This window comes from Ctenopharyngodon idella, chromosome 4, assembly GCF_019924925.1.
Source record: "Ctenopharyngodon idella isolate HZGC_01 chromosome 4, HZGC01, whole genome shotgun sequence".
Lineage (NCBI taxonomy): Eukaryota > Metazoa > Chordata > Actinopteri > Cypriniformes > Xenocyprididae > Ctenopharyngodon > Ctenopharyngodon idella.
The window spans coordinates 24,053,968-24,081,039 of record NC_067223.1 but is presented as its reverse complement, the minus strand read 5'-3'; the positions used below and the strand labels follow the sequence as shown (position 1 = coordinate 24,081,039).

Below are 27,072 nucleotides of genomic sequence, written 5' to 3'. Positions count from 1 at the left end.
CATTATTATAACACACAAATATGATATTGTGACTTCAAAACAAACATTGTTGACCTAACATATTATTGTCTGGTTTGATGGGGAAATGTTCATGAAAATATGAGGAAAAGAAAATGCCATAATGTTTCTTTATTCTCTTATTTATTAATGTATAGGATGAAGAGATACAGATCAAGGATCAGTAACAAGATACACTTAAAAAATATTATTTAACTTTCTAGATTTACTACTTTAACAAAACACTTTTGAGTCACGTGATATTCATGGGTCCTGTCTGTCTTAGTGCTGAAACTCTTTATATAAACTTACATGTATAGACAGATCAGAACTTATGATTATAGTGTATTATACTGACTTTTATACAGTAATCTATTACAAATTTCAAACACACATTAGTCCTCATTAATACAGGTTCATATGTTAATGATTCTTCATGATTTTCATCTTAAATCATACGCTGAAGATTCAGAATTACTGGAATCACATTCTGCAAAGCTCCTGTTATCTTAAGGGAAACAGTAGATAACCACTGAAAGTGTTGTGGTTATTCTGGGTATCATATATCCTCCTGCCAGACCAAAGTCTCACATAGACAACATCTCCAACCTCCAGGATCAACACAACTCCATTTGAGGAGTTTAAATCATTCTGAGGCAGATAAGCATGTGCTATAACCACCTGCTTTCCATTCTTAAAAATGGCTGCAGTTGCTGAAGTTGGGGCAATACCATATACAGAGATTCTGAACATGTACGCTCCTTTCAGTGGGGCTGTGAAAACACCTAAATCAAATAACAAGAGATACAGAATCAGCTGTTTCCTGTATGATTTCTCAATTACCAAACACACTGTAATAGTTTTTAAAGATGACAGATCATTTAATTATCTTATACACATTACACAACTGCAGAGAGGTCTGAATGGAGCAGAAGGGTTTTCATTACTATAAACTGAGTTTTATGACTCCATTTCATTGATAATTACCTGTAATTGGGTTGTAGGCGTTCCCTATGTTTGTGAAGACGTTCCTGTAGGTTAGTGTGATTTCAGTGGTAAAAGGACCAATATATCCACTGCCAGATTCCATCATTGAAGCTGAAAAAGCTATTTCTCTGTCTGTTATTGAAAAACATAAGCAATACTGTGATATATTACTGTATTACACTGAGAATGTATACACTGAATTTAACATCATTCAAGCACACTTTCACCTCTATTTTCCTTTCTCAACTCCACTTGACTCAGAGTAAGATTTGAAATTTCTGTGAAGGAATAAAGATTCTGTTAAATGACATTTACACTGATTATTGTAATAGATAACACAATTTACACAGTATACACTCAACTTTACACTAACATTTACACTATTCAATGTATTGCAGGTGTTTTACTTTGAGTATCATTGATAAAAGAGTGAATGTTTTGGTGAAGTACCATCATTTTTCTTGTTCATCTCTTCCCTCAGTTCTCTGATGTTTTCTTTCTGCTCTGTAACGGTGGCGGTCAGTTCTCTGATGTTTCCTTTCTGCTCTGTAACGGTGGCGGTCAGTTCTCTCAGTGCTGCATGGATGTCAGGGATGCCCAGATTGCAGTATTGTTGGCTGTCAGTTGAAGCTTCAGCTCTCAAAGTGTCTGTTTGAGGTGGATTCTGTCTTCCGTCCTCAGAGCTGATCTGTTGACTGATCTCATTCTCATTGAGTCCTCCATCTACCTGCTGCTGGACGACAAACACAAAGGTTTCCAACAGCAGCAGTATACATACTAAAGCCTTCATTCTTCACTGATGTTTGTTTCCAGCTCTTGCTCTGTCATCCCCACAGCCTCTCGTGTTCCTTTTATAGTGTCCTGATTTACTGTCTTTTGTACTTAATTTATATTGCTTCAGGTAAATAAGTAGTTCAAGTTAATTGTTAATCATAATCAAAGAGATGTTCCAGGTTCAGTAGATGTTTATCTCTATTCACAACATTTGTGGCACTATGTTGATCACAACAGAAAATAACTTTTACTCATCTCTCTCTCTCTCTCTTTAAATTTATATAGCTCAGCGGTTGGCAACCTTAAAGCATGTAAAGGGAAAATCATAGGAATCTCTGGTCATGTAAATGGATTGTCTGATCTGTATGCTAGCACAGGTTAGAATCTGACACTAATAGTATTTATTGGACCTAACTTAATAAAACAGGCTGTGACTATGAGGAATGATTATCTCAAAATGTACGTCCATATGCAAGTTTGAATTTTTGTTTGTTTTTAATTAAATACATGAACTATTTTCACATGTCAGTGATTATCTTGACCTCTGATATATTTCTGACCTCTGATATAGATGGTCACTCCACTCTCTGGTATCCATGTGAATTTCTTACAAAAGTTACCAGGTTTACCAGCTTTATGTTATGAAAAAAAATGTAAAGATTGAGTGTTAATTTACATACAAAAAACTACTAGTAAGTGATACATAATGTTGAAGACTTGTGTTTATACTAATGAAACAAATGTTGCTGATGGAGTTTAACTTGTGTTGAATCCACAAAATTTATTTAAATGTTATTTTCCACATACAACATCATCCTGTATCAACAGAAGCAGAACTGAATAAATGCATGGATTAATAAATACAAAAAAAGTAATTTGAGGACAAAATTTCATTCTTTTCTTGCTGTTACTGTATAATTATATACAAAATATACTGAAAATAACTGACTATATGTGTAAAACATTAAATGTAATTATTAACCTGATTTACAACTTTTCCGGTACAAGAATGCCCTAGATTTTGGGAAGTTGTATTTATGCACTTCTGATAAAGTTTAAATTAACTTGTTTTACAGTACCATAAAAAGACTTGTTGTTTTGCGGTGTGTGTTTTGATCTTAAGACCTTACCTTATTATTTATTATCCTCAGGTTAGGTAAAGTAAGTCGAGTCTGGCCCAAATTGTAAGCATTTTAAATTACTTACAGTTTGGTCAGAAGTCTTCTCTGTGGTATGTTCTTATTCAAAGTCTTAAAATACTATAAATCAAGCCTCAGTAGTGTCACACTTTAGCAGAGCGTGGTGTATACAGGAACACGATCAAAGAGAGTAAGATTAACAGGCTTTATTACAGAAGACAAACGTAACCAAACTGAGTGCATGCGTTACCATGAACCGACAACAGAATGAACATAACGGGATATTTATACACAGGGTAAATGAGGAACTAAATCATGAACATCTGAATGTGATGAATAACAAATGAGTTGCCATAGAAACAGGCAAGAACTAATACAGATATGACTGAACTAAATTGAACATAACCATGACATGTAGGCAGTTTTTGTAATCAATTAAATTTATTTCAATTGGTTACTTTTCTTTTTATAATAAACAAGAATGAAAAGGCAAATAAAACTTCATCATTATAGTATAAAATACAATAATCCTGCTTTGAACATGTAGTCAGCTCTGAGCTTCTCAGCGTCGAGGGTTTAATGGTGTATCAGTATCCAAAGAGTCAATCAGCTCTTCAGTCTTTTAAACTCTGTTGTTTTGTTTACATAGTTGTAATGATGGGTCAACAGTGTGTGGATCTATTTGCAGCTTTATTAAATACAGCAGTAGTACAGACAAGGGCAGAGCAGTATCGTAAACAGGGACAGGGAGGGGTTGAGGCTGGCAGCAAGGATCAGAGATGGGTCACAGGCAGGGATCAAGACAGGCGGCAAACAATCACAGTCCAGAGTACAGGCAAGGTTCAGGGCAGGCGGCAGAGGTTCACAGATAACAGACAGTCCGGGTAATAACAAGATATCAATCCACAGAATAACGCTCAGAAATGACTACCGTAGCAAATCAAGACTTCGCGAAGATGTGGTGTGTGTGCGTGTCTTAAATAGTGTGTGCGTGATGTAGTGCAGGAATATGGCCGGGGTCTACCACGTGGTTGAGGGGCCGGTCTCTCCGGGTGCGTCCGATGGAATTCCTCCATGAGTGCAGGGGCCAGGATATTACCCGCGTCGACCCAGGATCGCTCCTCCGGTCCGTACCCCTCCCAGTCGACCAGATATTGCAGTCTCTGACCCCGACGCCTTGAATCGAGCAGTTCTCGGACTTGATAGGCCTCCTCGCCCTCAATCATCAGTGGTGGGGGATGACGGCCCTCGGCTCGGTTTCAGCAGCGAAACATGGAAAGTGGGAGAGACACGATAATTAGCAGGTAAATCTAACCGAAAAGAAACAGGAGTAATTTGGAAAGGCCCTACAAACCTGGGACTGAGTTTTTTTGCATGGAAGTCTCAGCCGTAGGTCCCTGGTGGATAGCCAAACCCATTGCCCCACAGTGTACTGGGGATTCGGTCGCCGGTGTCGGTTGGCCTGGACCTCTTGTCTCCTGATAGCGCGTTGCAGATGGTGATGAGCCAGATCCCAGGTCTCCTCACTCTTTCGCATCCACTCGTTGACTGACGGTAGCTCAGAGGGTTCACCTGACCACGGGAACAAAGGAGGTTGATAGCCTAGGACGCACTGGAAGGGGGTAATCCCTGTGGCTGGTTTTCTGAGGGAATTTTGAGCGTATTCCACCCACATCAAGTATCGACTCCATTCCATCTGGTCTCTTTGGCAGTAGGTGCCTAGAAAGCGTGTGAGTTCTTGATTCATCCGCTCTGTCTGCCCGTTGGATTCTGGGTGGTAGCCAGACTTGAGACTGATGTTGACATTCAGGTTTTTGAAGAATGCTGACCAGACTCGAGAAGTAAATTGAGGACCTCTATCTGACACTATGTCCTCAGGTAATCCGTTAAATCTGAAGACGATATTGCAGAGCAATTCAGCCGTCTCGAAAGCAGTGGGGAGCTTGGGCAGAGGAATGAGGCGGCAGGCTTTTGAGAAGCGATCTATAACAGTGAGGATGGTGGTGTTGCCTTGTGATACGGGAAGGTTGGTGACAAAGTCTATGGCGATGTGTGACCAGGGGCGTTGTGGAATGGGCAGTGGCTGAAGCAGACCAGCCGGAGATTGATGAGGGGTTTTGGATGTCTGGCAGGCTGTGCAGTTGTGGACAAACCGAATGACGTCTTGGAGCATGGAATCCCACCAGAATTGGTTTTGGAGAAGGTTATGAGTGGCGGTGATGCCTGGGTGACCAGAACTGGGAAGGTCGTGGACGTGGTGCAAAAGTTTATCTCTTAAAGGGGCTGGTACAAATGTGTGGTCCGGCGGACACGCAGTTGGTGGTGCGGACTGTTCGTTGGCCTGCGTGATTTCTGACATTATGTCCCACTGGACTGGTGCTAGGAGGAGTGTGCTAGGAATTATATGTTCTTCTGTGTCCAGTTTTTCTACCCGATCTGTCTGTCGGGACAGTGCGTCGGCTTTAGTGTTTTTGGACCCAGGTCTATAAGTCACTTTGAACTGGAAGCGGGTAAAGAACATGGCCCATCGAGCCTGGCGGGGATTCAAGCGCTTGGCGGAGCGGAGGTATTCTAAGTTCTTATGGTCAGTGAGCACGGTGAATGGATGTTGCGCTCCCTCCAACCAATGGCGCCATTCCTCCAGCGCCGCTTTCATTGCCAGTAATTCACGGTCACCCACATCATAATTCCGTTCTGCTGCAGATAACTTTCTGGAATAGAAGGCGCAGGGAAACATTTTCTCAGGGGTACCCTGGCGCTGGGACAGAATGGCTCCGATGCCAGTGTTAGAGGCGTCTACTTCCACTATGAAAGGTCGGTCAGGGTCTGGGTGACGGAGAATGGGTGCCGTGGTGAACCGTTCTTTTAATTTGTTGAATGCTTCGTCAGCTTCCGGGGACCAGTGTAAGCGAGATGTCTGACGTTTAGTCATGGAGGTTAGCGGAGCTGCAACACTGCTGAAACTGCGTATGAACCGCCTGTAGAAATTTGCAAAGCCCAGAAACCTCTGTAGTTCTTTGAGTGTGCGTGGTTTGGGCCAGTCGAGTACAGCTTTAACTTTGCTATCATCCATAGCGACCCCGTTTCGGCTGATGACATACCCAAGGAAGGAGGTGGAGGTTTGGTGAAACTCGCACTTTTCTGCTTTGGCGTATAATTGATGCTGGATAAGTCGTTGATGTAAGACTGGAACACTGACGGACTATTGGAGAGCCCGAACGGCATGACAAGGGTCTCGTAGTGGCCGGTGGTCGTGGAGAAAGCAGTCTTCCACTCGTCCCCCTCCCTTATACGAATGAGGTTATATGCACAGCAGAGGTCCAGCTTGGTGAAATACTCGGCCTGCCGTAACTGTTCGAGAGCAGCGGGTACCAGAGGCAGGGGATAACGGAATTTGACGGTGATGTCATTCAAACCTCTGTAATCTTTACAGGGTTGTAGTCCTCCGTCCTTTTTCTTCACAAAGAAGAAGCCTGACGAGGCGGGTGACGTGGATGGTCGAATGAACCCCTTGGCTAACTCCTCCTCAGTGTACGCCTTCATAGCGGCAGATTCGGGCTGTGACAAAGGGAAGATTCTGCCCTTAGGCGGTGTGGTACCTGGTAGCAGTTCGATAGCACAGTCCCCAGGGCGATGAGGAGGTAATTCGGTCGACTTCTGTTTGCTGAATGCCACAGCTAAATCGGCGTATTCGGCCGGGATGTTAAGCTTCTCGGGGTTGGTTTCGTTCAGCTTGACCGTTTGAATTGGCAGGGGAATGACTGGTTGTAAGCAGTTCTTATGGCAGGAGGCGTCCCACTGCAATATCTGTCCCTCCTTCCATGAGATATGTGGATTATGGGTTTGGAACCACGGCAGACCAAGGATGATGGGGTTGTTGGGTGAATGAATGACATAAAATTGTATGCGTTTGTGGTGAAGAATTCCGATCTGTAGTCCGAGTTCATTGGTGATGTATGCCACACTTCCTCCTCCAATCGGTTTTCCATCTAACGCCTCCACTGTTAATGGAAAATGGCAGTCTGTTAGGGGAATATTGTGTTCTTTAATGAAAGTGTCAGACATGAAATTCCCAGCCACACCAGAGTCCAGAAGGGCTTGCGTGGAAACAATTCGTTCGTTAACAATGATTTGAACGGGAATCTTGAGGCAGGTGGGTGAGTAATCAGATAGAATGGAGGGACTCACCGCTTCGGAGCTGGTAGGCGTGGGTCGAACTGGGCAGTTAATTTTGAAGTGACCAGCCTGACCACAGTACAAACAAAGGTGCATTTGACGTCTCCTCTCTCTCTCCTCTGGTTGAAGCGGAGCGAAGCCCAGCTGCATGGGTTCGGGGTTTGAACTGGTAGAACTGGCGACGCGTGTGGGGCGTCGTGAGCGGAGGAGATTGTCAATGTGAATGGAAAGTTCAATAAATGAGTTCAATGAGCTACCTTCATCCCGGCAGGCGAGCTCCGCTTGCATGGTCAGGCCTCGACGAAACAGTAATTTCAATGCGTCTTCCACCCAGTTGGTTTGGGCCGCCAGAGTGCGAAACTGTAAAGCATACTCAGCTGCCGTTGTTTTGCCCTGAGTGAGAGAGAGCAGCTGATCGCCCGGACTTTGGCCCCCCACGGGATGTTCAAACACCTCTCTGAATCGTTGTAGGAACTCAGCGAATGTAGGGAATACTGAGCTATCATCTCTCCAGACAGCAGTGGCCCAGTCCAGCGCTTTGCCGGTAAGCAGGGAGCACACGAAGGATATGCGACTGGTTTCTGTGGGATACAGCGAGGGTTGTTGATTAACATATAGTGAACACTGGAGAAGGAAACCCTTACACCTCGTTGGGGTGCCATCGAACTTCTCTGGCAGAGCCAGACGGGGGTTCACCACTGGAGGAGCGGGAAAGGCTGGCGTGGCGGGTGCAGCGAGTGGCGGCGTGACGACCTCGGCGGGAGTGAGTCATAGGCCTTGTAGCGTCTTTACCAGTTCCTCTGTTAACGATGTCAAACGGCTCAGTTAACTCAGCTAGCTGATTGGCTTGAGCGGATAACTCGGTGGAAATCTGTGACCAAGCTGCTGGATCGCTGCATGGTGAAGTCTTCTGTAATGATGGGTCAACAGTGTGTGGATCCATTTGTAGCTTTATTAAACACAGCAGTAGTACAGACAAGGGCAGAGCAGTATCGTAAACAGGGACAGGCAGGGGTCGAGGCTGGCAGCAAGGATCAGAGACGGGTCACAGGCAGGGATCAAGACAGGCGGCAAACAATCACAGTCCAGAGTACAGGCAAGGTTCAGGGCAGGCGGCAGAGGTTCACAGATAACAGACAGTCCGGGTAATAACAAGATATCAATCCACAGCATAACGCTCAGAAATGACTACCGTAGCAAATCAAGACTTCGCGAAGATGTGGTGTGTGTGCGTGATGTAGTGCAGGTGAAAGTGCAATCAGTCCCAGGAATGAGGGCCTATGGGAAATGGAGTCTGAATGGCAGAGAGTCAATATTCCGGTGATGGCTCCCTCCGGCGGTCCGGAGGATGAACCGTGGGAGCCATATTAACGACAATAGTCTTGCTTTAATGGACATTAATATAAGACAACACCTCAAAAACAGTTTACTGTCAAGCTGTTATATTCTGTTATATATTTATTGTCCAACATTCCCAATTTTTCTGATGCATGTCCTTAATTTAATTTCATATGTTGGTATTAATTCAGTGTTTATAATGCTAATACCTGAACGTCAAAGAATTTCAACACAAACTGACTGGGTTTCTAGAGAGCAAAGTTTTTGTGGACAAAAGTGGAAGACTTAAACACAAAGTGTGTAAAATAAACTGTTAAAAGGATTTGATGATCACTAGTGATTGTATGTTATTCTGTGTTGTCCTCATTCAGGTTGGATTTCAGCTTCAATGTACTTTTTTTTAACAAAGCAGCTGATATTGCCATAGAAACTAGTGGACTGCCGACTCGCTTTCACCCCAAAATGGAGGAAGCGTAGGGCTGCTGCTGGATGCTGGTGCTGCAATGGAACGTTCTATTGACTTTCAGTTCTTGTCAGTATAAGTACTTTGACTCAGGGCCGTGTCTGTGCTAATAGGGTAGATCGTCACTGGCTGTGGGCGGGGATTCTCCCTACAATGACGTCATTGTAGGAGGAAATCTGAATCAGCTCGTTCGAAGAGACAGCTTTAGATTTATGGGAATTTTAAAAAACGAGTGAGTGGATTTTTACCATTATAGTGTTGTGCTCTCTCGTGTTTGGATTATCAGTGTCAGTGGAGGCGTGTAGAGAAGCCTGTGAGCATACTGACGTTAAACGTAAACAAGCTGTGAACTAATCCCTGCATAATGATGTAGCCACATCTGATTGGATGAGAACTCATTATTTGTACATATAAAATAACTGTAACACAAACAACTTATAGTAACTAACACTATAACAATAAGCTGGTTGTTCTCACATCCTGTGGACACACATCGGTGTTCAAACACCTTATAAAAGTGAATTTTGCATAATAGGTCCCCTTAAAATAAATGCTTTGTTTATAATGAGGAAGACATTTTAAACTATGAAACTTACAGGATGTTATAATGGTTCAAAGAACTCTTATATGTCAAAAGATCAAGGCAAATTTGCCTTTTGGTTTTTCATGTTGAGAAGCTCTTTTGGAAGTTCAAATTATTTTTTAATATGGTTCACATCATGGTTAGCTTCATCTTTAGTATCTCTCCCCTAGAAGATACAAGATGAAAAAAGTCACATACAATATTGTGACCACTCTGATCCATTCTGGAGCTCCATCTTCAGGCTTCCAGGTGTACACCTGCATGTTCCAGACATGACTGCACTGGGTATTTCATGCAGCCCATAGATTGATGACATACTTCACTGCTTGCTAGGCATTTACTGTACTGTCTAAATGAAAATGGGATTAGCCTTTGATTTACTGTTACATTAGATGTTGGATTATATACTGTAGAAGTGGAAGACCTTCTCCTTTTGTCCCACAATTTTAGACTTTAGAGACAAAAACTGTAAATTAAATGAAAACTGCATGTCATGCATTACATGACAGTGCTATTATTATAACACACAAATATGATATCATGACTTCAAAACAAACATTGTTGACCTAACATATTATTGTACAGCTGATTTGATGGGGAAATGTTCATGAAAATATGAGGAAAAGAAAATGCCATAATGTCTCTTTATTCTCTTATTTATTAATGTATAGGATGAAGAGATACAGATCAAGGATCAGTAACAAGATACACTTAAGAAGGTATTATTTAACATTCTAGATTTACTACTTTAACAAAACACTTTTGAGTCACATGTGATATTCATGGGTCCTGTCTGTCTCAGTGCTGAAACTCTTCATACAAACTTACATGTATAGACAGATCAGAACTTATGAATACAGTGTATTATACTGACTTTTATACAGTAATCTATTGTAAATTTCAAACATACCTTAGTCCTCATTAATACAGGTTCATATGTTAATGATTCTTCATGATTTTCATCTTAAATCATACGCTGAAGGTTCAGAATTACTGGAATCACATTCTGCAAAGCTCCTGTTATCTTAAGGGAAACAGTAGATAACCACTGAAAGAGTTGTGGTTATTCTGGTCATCATATATCCTCCTGCCAGACCAAAGTCTCACATAGACAACATCTCCAACCTCCAGGATCAACACAACTCCATTCGAGGAGTTTAACACACCCTGAGGCTGATATTCATGTGCAATAACCACCTGCTTTCCATTTTTAAAAATGGCTGCAGTTGCTGAAGTTGGGGCATAACCATATACAGAGACTCTGAACATGTACGCTCCTTTCAGTGGGGCTGTGAAAATACCTAAATCAAATAACAAGAGATACAGAATCAGCTGTTTCCTGTATGATTGCTCAATTACCAAACACACTGTGTAATAATTTTGAAAGATGGCAGATCATTTAATTCTCTTATACACATTACACAACTGCAGAGAGGTCTGAATGGAGCAGAAGGGTTTTCATTACTATAAACTGAGTTTTATGACTCCATTTCATTGATAATTACCTGTAATTGGGTTGTAGGCGTTCCCTATGTTTGTGAAGACGTTCCTGTAGGTTAGTGTGATTTCAGTGGTAAAAGGACCAATATATCCACTGCCAGATTGCATCATTGAAGCTGAAAAAGCTATTTCTCTGTCTGTTATTGAAAAACATAAGCAATATTGTGATATATTACTGTATTACACTGAGAATGTATACACTGAATTTAACATCATTCAAGCACACTTTCACCTCTATTTTCCTTTCTCAACTCCACTTGACTCAGAGTAAGATTTGAAATTTCTGTGAAGGAATAAAGATTCTGTTAAATGACATTTACACTGATTATTGTAATAGATAACACAATTTACACAGTATACACTCAACTTTACACTAACATTTACACTATACAATGTATTACATTGGTGTTTTACTTTGAGGATCATTGATAAAAGAGTGAATGTTTTGGTGAAGTACCTTCATTTTTCTTGTTCAGCTCTTCCAGGATAAACGTCTGTTGTGTCTCTAAAGCTCTGTTCTTTTCTTTCTGCTCTGTAACGGTGGCGGTCAGTTCTCTGATGTTTCCTTTCTGCTCTGTAACGGTGGCGGTCAGTTCTCTCAGTGCTGCATGGATGTCAGGGATGCCCAGATTGCAGTATTGTTGGCTGTCAGTTGAAGCTTCAGCTCTCAAAGTGTCTGTTTGAGGTGGATTCTGTCTTCCGTCCTCAGAGCTGATCTGTTGACTGATCTCATTCTCATTGAGTCCTCCATCTACCTGCTGCTGGACGACAAACACAAAGGTTTCCAACAGCAGCAGTATACATACTAAAGCCTTCATTCTTCACTGATGTTTGTTTCCAGCTCTTGCTCTGTCATCCCCACAGCCTCTCATGTTCCTTTTATAGTGTCCTGATTTACTGTCTTCTGTACTTGATTTATATTGCTTCAGATAAATAAGTTGTTCAAGTTAATTGTTAATCATAATCAAAGGGATGTTTCAGGTTCTGTAACGATTAGTCCAGACTGAAGGTGAGCTAGATGAACCCAAGTGCAGTTTATTGAAGTAAAGTGAGCAAACAAAGCAACCATTTGACTTGAACATAAACAGACTTGATGATGAGCAGACGTGACTTGAACAGACGTGACTATGAGACTCACCAACAGCTGGGTTACAATAACAATATATGACAAAGTAGCATGGGGAAGACAATGGCTATAAATACAAGAACTAAGAGAACACATGACTAAGACAACCAATGGGGAAGTGACACAAGGAACAAGAGAACCAATGACAGAACAGAACTGAAAACCACATGACCATAAACAACCAATGAGAACATGACACATAGACTAAGGGAGAACATGAGGAGCAAGGGAAGCATGACACAAACAAGCAACATGAATCAAACTACAATAAAAGACATGAAATCATAGACATGAACCCAAAACCAAAACATACGTGACAGGTTCAGTAGATGTTTATCTCTGTTCACAACATTTGTGGCACTATCTTGATGTCCACAGAAAATAACTTGGACTCAATTCTCTCTCTCTCTCTCTTTAAATTTATAAAGCTCAGCGGTTGGCATTCTTAAAGCACGTGAATGGATTGTCTGATCTGTACGCTAGTGCAGGTTAAAATCCCACACTAATAGTATTTATTGGACCTAACTTAATAAAACAGGCTGTGACTATGAGGAATGATTATCTCAAAATGTACGTCCATATGCAAGTTTGAGTGACTTTATTAAAATTCAATACATTAGTTTTTGTCACGTGTCAGTGATTATCCTGACCTCTGATATATTTCTGACCTCTGATATAGATGGTCACTCCACTCTCTGGTATCCATGTGAATTTCTTACAAAAGTTACCAGGTTTACCAGCTTTATGCTATGAAGAAAAAGTAAAGATTGGATGTTAATTTACACACAAAACAATTGTAAGTGATGTTTACATATATAATGTTGAAGACTTGTGTCTATAGTAATAAAGCAAATGTTGCTGATGGAGTTTAACTTGTGTTGAATTCCTTTAAATGCAACAACATCCTGTATCAAAAGATGTAAAACTGAATAAATGCATAGATTAATAAACACAAAAAAGTAATTTGAGGACAAAATCAGTTTCATTCTTTTCTTGCTGTTACTGTTCAATTATACACAAAATATACTGAAGATAACAAACTAAATGTGTAAAAATCACTATTATTCAACACAAAACATGTGAAGTTAATAGATTTAGTGACATGTATAAAAACATTCAATGTAATTATTAACCTGATTTACAACTTTTCCTGTACAAGAATGCCCTAGATTTTGGGAAACTGGATTTATGCATTTATGATAAAGTTTACAATAACTTGCTTTACAGTACCATAATATGAGTTGTTGTTTTGCGGTGTGTGTTTTGATCTTATCATCTTACCTTATTATTCAATATTCTCAGGTTAGGTAAAATAAGTCGCGTCTGGCCTAAATTATAAGCAATTCAAAGCTTAAATCAAGCCTCAGTAGTGTCACGCTTTAGCAGAGCGTGGTGTATACAGGAACACGATCAAAGAGAGTAAGATTAACAGGCTTTATTACAAGACAAATGTAACCAAACTGAGCAAATGTGTTACCATGAACCGACGACAGAATAAACATAACGGGATATTTATACACAGGGTAAATGAGGAACTAAATCATGAACATCTGAACGTGATGAATGACAACTGACAAGAACTAATACAGACATGACTGAACTAAACTGAACATGAAATGTTGGCCGTTTTTGTATTTATTTTAATTGGTTACTTTTCTTTTTATAATAAACAAAAATGTAATTGGCAAAGGTCTAGTCAGCCCTGGGTTTCTTGTCTTCAGCTCTGGGCTTCTAGGTGTTGGCGGTTTAATGACGTATCAGCATCTAAAGAGGCAATCAACTCTTCAGTGATTTATACTCTGTTTACTGCTGAATTTGGTTTAATCTTCGTTTAAGTTGAAACTTTTCCAAGATCCAATATCCTGCTCAAGGCCTCACAGGTGTAAACTATCTGCCTTTTGGTGTGTCCTTAAACTCCAGTAAACTCAACCAAGATGGCTGATTTTCTTTCAAGGTTCTAGAAGTAGGACCACAGTTATTTTATAAGTTTCCTAGGTAAAAATTGCAGATAAACGCCATCCCATTTCTCGCAATCACAACTTCAGAAGTGGGAATTATCAAATGTCCGATAGCATGTGAAGGCAGCACTAGTCCTTGAGCACAAACACTTCTGCTCCTCCTTCTTTACACTGTATAGAAAAACTTAGCTGCAATAAATAATGAACTGCTGTGAAGGAGAAGCCGTTAAACACTGCCACTAAGTCCCAGGCACGTTGCCAGGTTTTCACAACAAAACCCACCCAATTGCTTCTCAAAACTACCATGGTAAAAATCGCATTCCGGGGGATAAAATTCGTGTTTTTGGCAGGGCTTGCCTGGTAAAATCCGCATTCCAGGGACTATATCACGTTATTTTGGGTCAATTCAACCCGCAGCAACAATGTAAAAGTAGCCCAATTCTGCGGGAAAACAACGGACTTGGTAACACTGGTCCCAGGCTTCATCACGGGGGCGCCGACCTTCTCAGATGGCCACACACATACTGTAAGGCCCGTCCAATCAGCCCAATGACGGTTTCCCATAGGACGGGCAAGGTTTCTTGGATGTTCGGTCTTTTCAGCGCGTCCAATTAAACTATTATCTGACTTAATGCCAGTTGATTATTGGACATTTGTATAATAGTTTAGCTACACATTTGATTATTCTTTGATTATTCTATTTAATTTCTATTTAATTTCTTATTATACAAAATATCAAATGCTCAAAAAATAAAGAGAAAAAGATGAATACCTGACATCAGAAAGATACACACTGCTGAGCATTATGGGCCGATTTGGCTGCAGAATCGCACCCTGAGCCTTCATCACTTTAAATACTCAGACCAAGACAGAAACTTCTTTCTAATGGAAACATGAGTTCACAGTAGGAATTTTAATAAGGGGTCGACTAATAGGTTTTTAAATTCTTTATAAAATTCACTACTAATTCACTGCTACTGGCCCATCCAAGCTTCTTCTCCAGATGTTTGCTGCAGCCACAATATTGGCACCATTGTCATGTACAACAGTGATTATCTCTGTGGGAATGTCAAACTTTGCCACTACATCCTCCAACCTTTCTGCAATTTTCATTGCTGTCTGTCTTTAAGTGGCATGGTAGTGAGGCAGACACTCATCATCTTCCACTCATCCCCCATGTAATGCCAAGTTAGGCTTCTGTGGCTACACTTGTCCTAATTCTGCTCTCAGTATAGTTGGTGTCACACTTTACCTTCTAAGATGCCTCCTGGTACTTTCTATCAGATTAGTAAAGTGTGTTCTTGAAGTAAGTGTGTATCCTGGATTAGGTACACTGATCATGCTTTTAAAATCTTGCCTGTTTTTCTCTGAACAAACTCACTCATTGTGCACTGTTTCTTTCTGAAATGAAAAAAGATAATATAAATATATATTATTTATGCATTATTTTTGTGTATGAACAATAAAACACTGACATTTTAATTATTTATGCAATATATATGCAGTTTTTGTGGATGCACAAAAAGCACTGATAATTAAACTGCATTTAAATTAATAATACAACCTCAATTTCACTGTACCACTTAATGTATTTTATTTATGGTTTATATTAATTAGAACAAATATTAATAAAAAACAATTTTTTTTAACATTAGTTTTGATCAAAAGTTAAAATTTGACATTACTGATCGTTCTTGCACACGTTTCTCGAACACGGCGCTCATTACTACTCTCTCATTATATCTCTTCCTTTTTAATAAACAATGGACACTGTAAGCATTCAAAGTCAGCATATAATGACAAATCTGATTTAAAATCTGAATTACAAAAAACTTAAATAATTATTTTATAAATAATCTGCTAAGTTTCTTCTTCAACAGAGACCAAACTTAGGCCTGTATACTAAAACATTCAGAAATTAAAACCATTCAGTTTGGATTTACTTTTCAAGTCTAGGTTAAAAAAATAATAATAATAATAATAAACAAATGAATAATATGTATAATAAAATGAATAATAAAATATGAACACATTTTCTTATAGCAAATGATCTCAGTCAAAATGAACTATTTCACAATCATTTGTGTGTGTGTGCCACCATAGAATGGAATGAATCGTAATACTTTCAGGAAAACACATTAATACAATACAATATGAAGAAATATTTATTTGTGTATCATTTATAAACAGGGCATTTATTGAACTGGCAGATTTTAATACTGCAGGGTTTTCTGTGGAGCAGGTGAATTGTGTTTGTGTTCACTCATTAGTGAGCGATTTGAATCACACAAATGACCCTTGACATTGAACACTTACCTTTTGATTTCATTAAAATTCTTTGAAATATTACATTTTTAATTGGACGGAAGCTTTTAGCAATAGTTTTTGCAACTGAATGAATTACATTTATACATGAACATTTTATTGCTGCTTTTACTTGAACTAATTCTTGAACTATTTACACATTCTATACCAATTTCTAGACTAAAATGAACTTTATATGTCAACATTTTAAATATTTTATGTATGACACATGCATGAACTTTGCTTTATGAGCTTGTACACTCTTTTAACATGCTTGTTTTATTTATCAAATTTGTCACTGTTAATTTTTATTAAAGGGATTTTATGGTTTCAGGACTTTTATTTTGGTGTGGTAACATGATGTCATAAGCCTGCTCCTGCTCTTGTTGTGATTCGGCTGAAGAAAGGTTTGTTTTAAAAATTTGTTCTGTTTAAATCGATAGAAACTGTTCAATGGTTTGCTCTGTTGCTTTATCTAACTTTAATGAAGGATATTTTGTGCGCATGCACACAGTAAAAAATATGTCTCATTTAGCTTGAATCAGTGTATCATAAACACGAATTCGGTCACTGTTAAATCGTGATGGAGAAACTGAGCTTTTCGAAACTCAATTTCATTTCATTCGAGTCAATAGAATCTAATGCTTTGCAAAATGATTCAGTGATTCGAAGCGTGTGGATCTTGACACTTGCTCAAACAGTATAAATGAACGAGAACAACAAACACGTGTAATGACAACTTTAATAAACCAGCTGCAAATGGGTTGTTGACAAATCAAATCTGTTCAAAACCGATGTAATGCATTTTTTGAGTCATTAACAATGTGTTTTAACAGGTTTTTAAAAAGGTAAATATGTTAAATAACATTTCAAATGTATTTATTTATTTTTACTTTTTATGTCAGGCAGTACAACCAAATACAGTAGTTTTATAGTACCACCTGCCATGGAAAGTGTACCAACCCACACATACTTCAAATTATCTTTAGTTCAAAATTAATTAGTTTTTACCAGTATTTGAGAGAGATCCTTTTCACTCTGCCACAAGGATCAGTCGGGCTCCTCTGGATGCTTCATTACAATGTTTGCAGTTATACATATACAATTTGTGGGACAAAAGTTTTTCCAATGATCTCAACAGCTTTAAAGCTAATATTTATGAAATTTGTTTATATGAAAGGTTTCAAACCTAAAAAAAGACACCATTTTAAATAGTTTTCTTGTCTGTTTTCTTGACAGTTGCAACACCTGACATTTTGAGGAAAACATAAAATATGTATTTAAATGTACTAAAAATGAATTAAAACTAAAGTTTTATATAATAAAGTTATAGGCTATGTGTCATGAAGTTATCAAATTATTTTAAAAGGAAATAATGTGCTTGGACACACAAATGCACGTCATGTTATTGACCCTAATATTTCATGAAAGTGTAATCTTTTAAATATAATCGATAAGTCATTATATATCAAAATGTAGATCATAAATACCTAAATACGCAATAATGTCTTCTTATTAGTAATTTGCAGCGTTAGCTTTGAGTTTTCTTTTTTGTCTAATCGGGTCATTTTTAAGTCCATTAAAGGGATAATTCACCCAAAAATAAAAATTCTGTCATCATTTACTCACGCTCAGGTTGTTCCAAACCTGTATAAATTTTTATTTTTCTGTTGAAAACAAAGGAAGAAAGTTTGTAACCCGGCCGCTTTGGGCCACCATTAACTTCCATAGTTTTTTTTCCCCCTACAATAGAAGTCAATGGTGGCCCAAAGCAGCCTGGTTACAAACTTTCTCCAAAATTTGCAAAAAATCCTTTAAATTCAGCAGTACAAAGATATTTATACCAGTTTGGAACAACCTGAGGGTGAGTAAATGATGACAGAATTTTAATTTTTGGGTGAACTTTTCCTTTTAACTCTCACTTCGACTGACTCTCTCAGTACTCACTGAACTAGACACACTCAGAGATTTAGTTTTGAGTGTTTTTTTTTCTTCTTTTTTTCTGTTAATTATTCTCATCTTAAACACACAGAAAAACTCCTGGTGAAGCGACTGAGATCCTCATGACACACTATTATCAAGATGGCGTTCATTAAAGTGGAGAGTGAAGACATGAAGATTGAAGAAACATTCATTGTGAAACATGAAGACTTGAGGATTGAAGGAACATTCAGCATGAAACAGGAAGATACTGAGGAAGAAACAGGTTGGTTTCGGTTTCAAAGCTGAACTCACAGGGCTCCAGACTAACATTTCAGAGCAGTGACCACTAAGATCTACACAAGGTGGCGCCAGCACCTGACGACTTAATTCAGCAATTTTTCCTCTTCAGTCTCCTACGCAGTTGGCGCAGTGCAGCACTTCCGTGTTTAAGTCTAAACGGCAAATCATTATTGTCCGACTCCTGCGTCAGCATCACACACATGCGTCGTGCTGATCACGTGAACAGAACCATTACTGAACTGCCATTCGGATATAGAACATGGTAGCGCTGTACTGCGCCAACTGCGTCATAGACAGAGGAGAGGAAAAAAGGTTAAATAACACAAAGTATTCTTGTCGCTTCATAACATTAAGGTTGAACCACTGCAGTCACTTTGACTATTTTAACAATGTCTTTATTTCTTCTCTGGACCTTGAATGTGGTAATTTTGTTGCTTTCTATGGGATATTAAAAAAAAAAAACTCTTGGATTTCATCAAAAATACCTTAATATGTGTTCTGAAGATGAACAAAGGTCTTACTGGTTTGGAACAACATGAGGGTGACTAATTACAGAAATTAAATTTTTTGGGTTAACTAACCCTATAACTTTTATTGACAACAGTAACATGCAGAAACCTAATTTTAATAGGGAAAATCGTAAATATTCTACTCTTTTTAAATGTACCATACTGAACTGACTGACAACTTCAGTGATTATAAAATGAGTGCTCTTTACTTGCTTACTGTGTAATTCAGTCACAATTTGAAGAAAAGTTTTGGTTTTTCATGAGACTGAAATTGGCAGCGCTATGCAGTTTTTGTGTGAATAAACGCAAAATTATAAACACAATTAAAGATGGCACCAAATGGCATGGGAGGTAAACCTTTTCTAGTACAAATTTCTAAGTGCTCCTATTATGCAATTTTGAAGGTTCCTAATTTTGTTTTGTAGTGTCTACAATAAGTTTCGGGATGTGCTGATGAAAGGGGTGTAAGAAAATATCAATATACGTGAATATCGCAATATTATGTTTGGCGATTCTATATTGATTCTCAAGAACACTGTATCGATATTTATATGTTTGTTTGTTTACATCCAAAATTAATTTCAGTGCCTTTGTGTTAGGTTTAAACCTGACTATTAGGTGGCGGTGTTGTCTCAGAACGTAAACTCTGGCACTGAGAAGTGCAAAGGTGCATCGTTAGCATTAGCAAACCTAGCTCACAAGACTACCGCAGAGCTGAAGCGTGGACTCATTTTGGCTTCCACTATATTGAAACCACTAAGGAGATTGACAAGAGTCATGCTGTTTGCAAATTAATCCAGGCTAAAATCCACTATTTGGGAAACGCACTGAATCTGAGAGCTCCCGACACCATCTGTGCTGCTGATAGTGTTGTTCCAAAGGGTTAGTTCACCCAAAAAATGAAAATTGTCATTTATTACTCACCCTCATGTCGTTCCACATCCTGTTTATCTTCAGAACACAAATTAAGATATTTTTGAACAAATCCGATGGCTCAGTGAGGCATCTATTGCCAGCAAGATTATTTCCTTTTTCAATGGCCAGAAAGGTACCAAAAACATATTTAAATCAGTTCATGTGACTACAGTGGTTCAACCTTAATATTATAAAGCAACGAGAATACTTTCTGCGCGCCAAAAATAAAAAAAAAGACTTTTCAACAATATCTAGTGATGGGCGATTTCAAAACAATGCTTCATGAAGCTTCAAAGCTTTATGAACCTTTTGTTTTGAATCACTGGTTCAGATCACGTATCAAACTGCCAAAGTCATGTGAACTATTGAAATTGCAAAACACTTACGACATAATGAAGCCTCGTTTACTGAAATCATGTGACTTTGGCACTCTGAACCACTGATTCGAAACGAAAGATTTGTTAAGCTCAGATGCAGTGTTTTGAAATCGCCCATCACTAGATATTGTTGAAAAGTCTTTATTTTGGGGGTTTTTTGGCACACAAAAAGTATTCTCGTCACTTCATAACATTAAGGTACTCACTGTACTCTAGCAGCTTTCTGGACATGGAAAGTATGAATTATCTTGCTTGCAATAGAAGCCTCACTGAGCAATCGGATTTCATCAAAAATATCTTAATTTGTGTTCTGAAGATGAACAAAGGTCTTACGGGTGTAGAACGACATGAGGGTGAGTAATAAATGACAGAATTTTCATTTTTGGGTGAACTAACCCTTTAAGGCATCCTTGCTGAATGAAAGTATTAATTGGTGACACTTTACAATAAGGTTCATTAGTTAACATGAACTAATAAGGAACTGCACTTATACAGCATCTTTGTTAATGTTAATTTCAACATTTGCTAATACATTATTAAAATCTTGTTAACATTAGTTAATGCACTGTGAACTAACATGAACAAACAATGAACAACTGTATTTTCATTAACTAACATTAACGAATATTAGTAAATACAGTTCATGATTAGTTCATGTTAGGTAATGCATTAACTAATGAACCTTATTGTGAAGTGTTACCTATTAATTTCTTTCCAAAACAGAAAAAGAAATTCTTACTGACCCCAAACTTCTGAATGGGGGTGTGTAATGTTACAAAAGCTTTCTATTTCTTTCTATTCATCAAAGTATACTGAAAAAAATTGTACACAACTGTACTGAAGTATAGATATATAGATTTAACTGCCTCTTGTCTTACAGTTTGTTCTGGCGTGTGGCATAAGTATTGTCTCAAGCAAGCGTCACCTGAGGTATGTCAGATTTCCTTTTGTAAGTACTATTTCATCTCTTATTATACAGAATACTGTATTAGTTAAACATGTTTTATATTTTTAGGATAAACCTGATTTCAGCTCAGAAGCTGATAATGAATCAGATGAGGACATGCATGAAGATAAGGATAATGTACTAGACAGTGACTCTGAATCAGATTTGGATACAAGTTCTGTGGTTGGCTCTAGTCTGTCCCAGGGTCCCCTCTCAGGGAATATTGAAGTATTTCATACTAGAAAAAAAAACACAACTGATGAAGCAACAGAAGACAAAGCAGGTGTTAAAGGAATAAACTACTGTTACGTTTGTCAGAAACCTCAGTCTAAAATTGCCAGACATCTGGAGACACACAAGACAGAAGCAGAGGTGATGGAGGCTCTCAGTTATCCAAAACGCTCAGAAAAAAGACGACTACTTCTGGAGAAGTTACGAAATCGTGGTAACTTTCAGCACAATTTAGGTGTTCTCAAAAATGGAACAGGGCAAATCAAACTAAAAAGAACTTCTAAGCAGTCTAAATTTATTCATTGTGTCTATTGCAAAGGAATGTTTTCCCGCAGTGAACTGTGGCGACACTCTCGCAGATGCCACTTCGTGCCAGAACGGCCTTCTGGTGAGTCTAAAAAGGCCAATGTCTTGGGCTTGGCCACAACTGCTCAGTCTGTGTTCTCTGAAAGCATCTCTCAAGGGATTTTGAAGCTTGTCGACCCAATCAGACAGGATGATTTAAGAACAGTTGTTCGCAATGACTTTGGCATTTTGCAGCTGGCACAAACTCTGTTCAAGAAGCATGGAGCTGACACTACAAAACATGACTATATTCGTCAGAAGTTAAGGGAACTTGCACGGTTGTTGTTGGTTTTGCGTGGTGATTCTATATACACCATTGAAGATGCTGTCATGCCTGGAAATTTTCACAAAGTTGTCAAAGCTGTGAAAAAAGTGTCTGGTTTTGATGAAGAAAACAACTCTTACACAGCACCGAGTCTTGCTCTAAAAATAGGGCATTCTCTGATGAAAATAGCTGACATAATTCACTGTAGGGCTTTGATGACAGAAAATGAGGACTTGATCAAATCAATCGAAGCTTTCAAGTCACTGTACTCCACAAAGTGGTGTGAGCTTGTGTCACACTCTGCCCTGAACACACTGAAGAAATTCAACAAACCATCGACCTTGCCTTTTACCCAGGATGTACAACTTCTTCACACTCACCTTGAAAAGGCTGCAAAGGCTGCCTTTGACAAATTGAAGAAAGAAGCATCTCCCCAAAGTTATGCTGACCTTGCAACAGCCACTCTTGCTCAGGCTATAGTTTTTAATCGAAGGCATGCAGAGGAGGTGTCCAAAATGTGCTTGAAGAACTTCTATGAAAGAGACAAAAGCCCACTCCATGTTGATGTGTCTTCGGGATTAACCAAGTTTGAAAAGAAGCTCTGTGAGCACTTCAGTCGGGTGGAAATCATGGATGAAAGTGGACGAGAAGTTGCAGTCCTCCTAACACCAGACATGGAGGACTCCCTGAATCTGTTACTCGTCAGAAGAGTGGAATGTGGTGTGCAGGATACCAATATCTATCTCTTCGCTAGACCAGAATGTTCAAGTTACTACAGTGGTCAAGCCAGCTTGAGACTTCATGCAGAAAAGTGTGGAGCCAAAAACCCAGAATATCTATGCACAACCCAGCTTAGGAAACATATTGCAACCCTTTCACAAATTTTAAACCTCAAAGACAACGTGTTGGACCAGGTGGCTGACTTTCTGGGACATGATATACGTGTCCACCGTGATCCCTACAGACTGCCTGAGGCGACAATTCGGCTCGCGAAAATCTCAAAACTACTTTTAGCAATGGACAAAGGTTGTCTTGGAAGCATTCAGGGAAAGTCACTTGATGAGATTCAAATTGAAGGTATTTTGGATATCTATTACAAAATGTGCTGTAGATGCTTTTCCCCAAAATTTTCGTAAAAGAGTATTGCACTTAAATTTCTATTAACGTTATGATTTCAGATGAGATCCAGTTGACTGATACTGAAGATGACGAAGCAGATGATGAACCTGCTGGCACCAGTTCATTTGGCAGACAAAAAGAAGTGTCAACAAAAGAAGCCTGCCAGAATGGAGGTAATTATAACGTATCAGTTTTCTTTAGAGCCTTTAAATAAGGTAGTGGTGTTCGGACCGAGAAGTGTACTGTGGTACTGTACTCAAGACTACCTGTAGTAGTTGTGATTAGCGGGAATGCGAAAGCAACTCTTCTTCCTAAATGAGCACAGACCTGAGTCAAAGTAACCTGCACATGTTGTGTTGTGACTTAAGTTTTTGATGTGTTCTTACTCAGCCACTGTAAAAATTTGAGGTGTAAGTTACTCACGGTTCAGTTTTTGTAACGGTTTTAGGGTCGCAGTTTTGGTATGTACTATGTTCAGGGGGAAAAAGGACTACTGTCAATTAAACTACAAGCAACAGCACAAATAAATTCAATTGAACTAAGATACAAATAAAATAAACAGTGCTTTTCGGGTTATTTAGATATCAAACAGTAGTTGTTTTTATGTAATGAAATTGAATTATCAAATGTAAAATAGCATTGCATATAATCTTCACTGTAGAAATTAAATAAGGATTAATCATTATTAAAGTTACAAAAGCTATTCAGTCAAGAACAGTGAGTGATTTTCTTGTCTTTTGTTGTTTGATTAACATTAAAAACATACAGCAGCAGGAATATTAGTCTGCTGTCACTTTAAGACAATGCATGGATCAATATACTGATACACGTGTGTTGTCTTTTTTGACTGTTTACGTTCACTTAAGACATAACCGACTATGTTTGCTAGGATACTCGCCAAGATCAGCACATTGACATAATTTTTGTATTAATGTGTCTGTTCAAGTTCAAGACTTCAGTATTTGCGCGCTGTCTTGAGATAAGCGTGTATATGCTTCGGATGAGCGCACACACAAATCTTCTCACAGTGCACACTCAACTCGCATCTTTCGCATCTTGCGGTTGAATCTTTAAATTGGCAAGGATTTAATGAGCTTAAATGACTGGTCAATAGGAGAGCCGTATCCTCTAACATGACCAAAGTTTACAAAGAGTGACTTTTGTCCATTTTTTTTTTTTTTTTGGATCATCGCTGTTGTAATGTTTTGGGAAGCCAGAATGCGTATCCTTTGACTCTGTCTGTCTGTTTTAGTCATTGTTATTTTCAACAAACTATATTATAGGAGCGTTGTCAGATTTAAGATGAACTGAGAACCGTTACGCCCATTTCATGCGTTAACCGTTTTTAAAATATTAAACATATCACAATGCAATGCTTTCTTGTTTTTAGAAACTGAAAATGTTGAACATCGTGGGACTACCAACAGGAAGAAACGAATGTGGTCAAAAGCAGAAGTTGCTGCCGTGATTCGGCATTTTAAAGTCCACATAGCCAAAGGACATTTGGCCACAATATCAGAGTGTCTTAAGTGCAAATCTGCAGAAGAGCCTGTGCTACAAAACCGGTCAGCCCAAAACATCAGGGATTTTGTGAGAAACAGAGGTGTAGCAGCCAAAAGGAGTCAGTATTAAAGTGCTGTTTGTACCACCAACTACTAAGCTGTCCATGTTCATGAAATGCAGCCATAAAATTTGAATTGCCGTTGGTTTCTTTCCAGCCTAGTCTTCAAGAACTCTTGTTGTAAATATTTTTGTAAGACTGTTTAAGTAAATGTTGCCTCGTTGCCGTCTTCTGGGTTATATGCACGTATTCCAGTTTCTGTATTCAACGTAGCTGCTTTTTTTTTTTTTTTAAAGGGATAGTTCACCCAGAAATGAACATTTTATTACTTGCCCTCAAGTTCTTCCAAAGATGAAAAATAACCGGTACAAATACTCCTTTGTTCCCTGTGCAATTTGATTGTTAAACGGTTTTAAAGGAATTTATATTTAGAATGTATGATATACTTTTTGTATTTTTATTATTTTCAAGAAAAATTGTATGTCTCAGTTGTGTGTCTATTGTACTACATCCAAATTGCCTGTAAGAAATCTTAATAAAGCTTGATCTTGTATGGATTTTCGAATTCACACTTGCAAAGTGTCAAAGAAAAAGCAGCTGTACCTTGTGTCATCTCCTCATTTAGACATTAAAGGCTTCATTTTAGTTGAACATGGTATGATCACTCAACATGACTCACAGTGTAATCAAGAAAGATTGTGGCAGCTGACTAAAAAAGGCATGCGTCATGACACTACTTTTGGTGATATTGATATGGGTCCATTCTCTTGTGTTGCCTCTCTTTTATTGACTCTAAAAATTTTATAGGAACACACGATAGAGATGATGTTAGGGCAGGAGGCCTCTTTTATTTGGTTTGGCAGTCCAGCGGTGGGTTATGTGACCCAGTAACTGGATATGTTTATGAGGGGGTGCACTATTACTCCTGTCAGTGATTCCAGCTGCTATCTCGGCAGCGAATGACCAGAAACCTAGCCAGCACACTGAAAACAACCAAAGTCCCTTTCAGGGAAAGTCTGTTCACTCGGCGGCTATATTTGCAACACCTCCGGGCAGCTATTTCAGGCATCCAAGGCCAAGTCCTATCTATTTTAATGGGGTAATCATGTAATATCAAAAAAATGCTTGGCGAACTCACAATTAAGTAACATATTTCAAATCAGCAACAAAATCTGACATGAACCGTCCCATAAATGTTGTTTCTTATGCTCAAATAGTGTTAAAAAGGCTTATTTTTCAGGCTACACGAGCCAATGCGCATGTGCAATCCTAAGCGCTAATCTCAGGTTTCTATGAGAACCGGAGCTTCTAACCAGCTACCGTGATGCTATGACTTTATCAATCAGCGATTGGCTCTTAGAAGGCGGGACGTATTCCGCCATATTGCGCGTTGCAGTTTCTCCTATTCATCGCTCAGTGCGCATGACGTGAAGAGTATGCGCACCGACAGATTTTTGTAACTGAGCGTACTTGTATGCGCAGGTCACACATGCGCATTAAAATGTTTTTTTGCAGTAGGTAGTTTATCCACAAGGTGTGGCCTTCGATTCACAAGGTGGTCAAAGAAAAAGTGCATAAACAGAACAGACCGGAACACATGCGAGCTACAGCGTCATTGGAGGCCTACATGTACGAGAGATTGTGCGAAGATGTTAGAAAGTATCCTCATTTGTACAACTCTAGCATAAAATATGTTTACATGGGTTGTAACTCGTGGAGAGAGATTGCTGAAAACTGCGCATACGTCTTCATAACTCCTGTGTATGCGTACGAGTCAAATGAAGGATACTTTGCAAGGCTGTGCGTTCAATTGTGCGCGTAAAAAGCGAAGTATACCCAGGGCTTAAACCATTTGTCCTCATAATCTTTTAGGACACATGTCCTTGTAAAAATAGGCAAAAAATCAGGATGCCATCTACCTTGCTTTATAAATAATAAATACATTTTGAGTTTTGAAGCCATGATTTTTAAAAGCTTTCCATTTTTATTTGAAAGCTCTGGCATAAGTAAGCAGTAAGGTACTCGAGGCTAGTGCTGTATTGTGAATAAGTCACGGCTTGATATAATAATGTAAATTATGATAAGCTAATAAGACTTATGTGTTGCTGCGTGATCTACGTACCAAACACATTTAGAGAGGTTTTGCCTTTTGGGGTGAATGTAAGAAGCAGGGGGGTTTGATGGCAGAAGAGACAAGTACTTTTCTAGTGAGGCAACAGGACAAAGCGGGTTCCCA

At 38.9% G+C, this 27,072-nt stretch overlaps 2 protein-coding genes across 14 annotated transcripts in view; one reads left to right on the top strand and one right to left on the bottom strand.

The window, feature by feature from the left end:
* Positions 1-406: 406 nt before the first annotated feature.
* The window catches only part of LOC127511224 (uncharacterized), a 239,084-nt gene continuing 212,418 nt past the window's right edge, over positions 407-27,072 (bottom strand). For 2 of the 13 annotated variants that reach the window (XR_007929886.1, XM_051891984.1), the window contains exons 2-5: positions 11,190-11,240; positions 10,963-11,094; positions 10,583-10,758; positions 407-606 (exon numbers count right to left, since the gene is read on the bottom strand). Coding sequence is in view for 11 of the 13 variants with exons in the window: in XM_051891984.1 (XP_051747944.1) it covers positions 502-606; positions 10,583-10,758; positions 10,963-11,094; positions 11,190-11,240 (464 nt within the window). In the remaining 2 variants the exon portion in view is untranslated. Of the gene's footprint in view, positions 783-984; positions 1,117-1,211; positions 1,263-10,582; positions 10,759-10,962; positions 11,095-11,189; positions 11,241-11,414; positions 12,108-27,072 lie in introns of those variants that run through there. The other 11 variants (XM_051891986.1, XM_051891987.1, XM_051891993.1 and 8 more) reach the window with 9 other exon arrangements.
* Positions 16,678-25,487, top strand: LOC127511081 (uncharacterized). The gene is made up of 6 exons (XM_051891512.1): positions 16,678-16,752; positions 18,378-18,551; positions 21,250-21,299; positions 21,385-23,233; positions 23,335-23,448; positions 24,666-25,487. The coding sequence occupies exons 2-6, from the start codon at positions 18,428-18,430 to the stop codon at positions 24,905-24,907; spliced, it is 2,379 nt and encodes a 792-aa protein (XP_051747472.1). The 5' UTR covers positions 16,678-16,752; positions 18,378-18,427; the 3' UTR covers positions 24,908-25,487.

Coding starts and splice junctions, on each gene's coding strand:
- LOC127511081 (XM_051891512.1), top strand. CDS start 18,428: ATGGCGTTCATTAAAGTGGAGAGTGAAGACATGAAGATTGAAGAAACA. Junction 18,552..21,249: donor AGATACTGAGGAAGAAACAG/GTTGGTTTCGGT, acceptor CTTGTCTTACAG/TTTGTTCTGGCGTGTGGCAT. Junction 23,449..24,665: donor AGAAGCCTGCCAGAATGGAG/GTAATTATAACG, acceptor TCTTGTTTTTAG/AAACTGAAAATGTTGAACAT.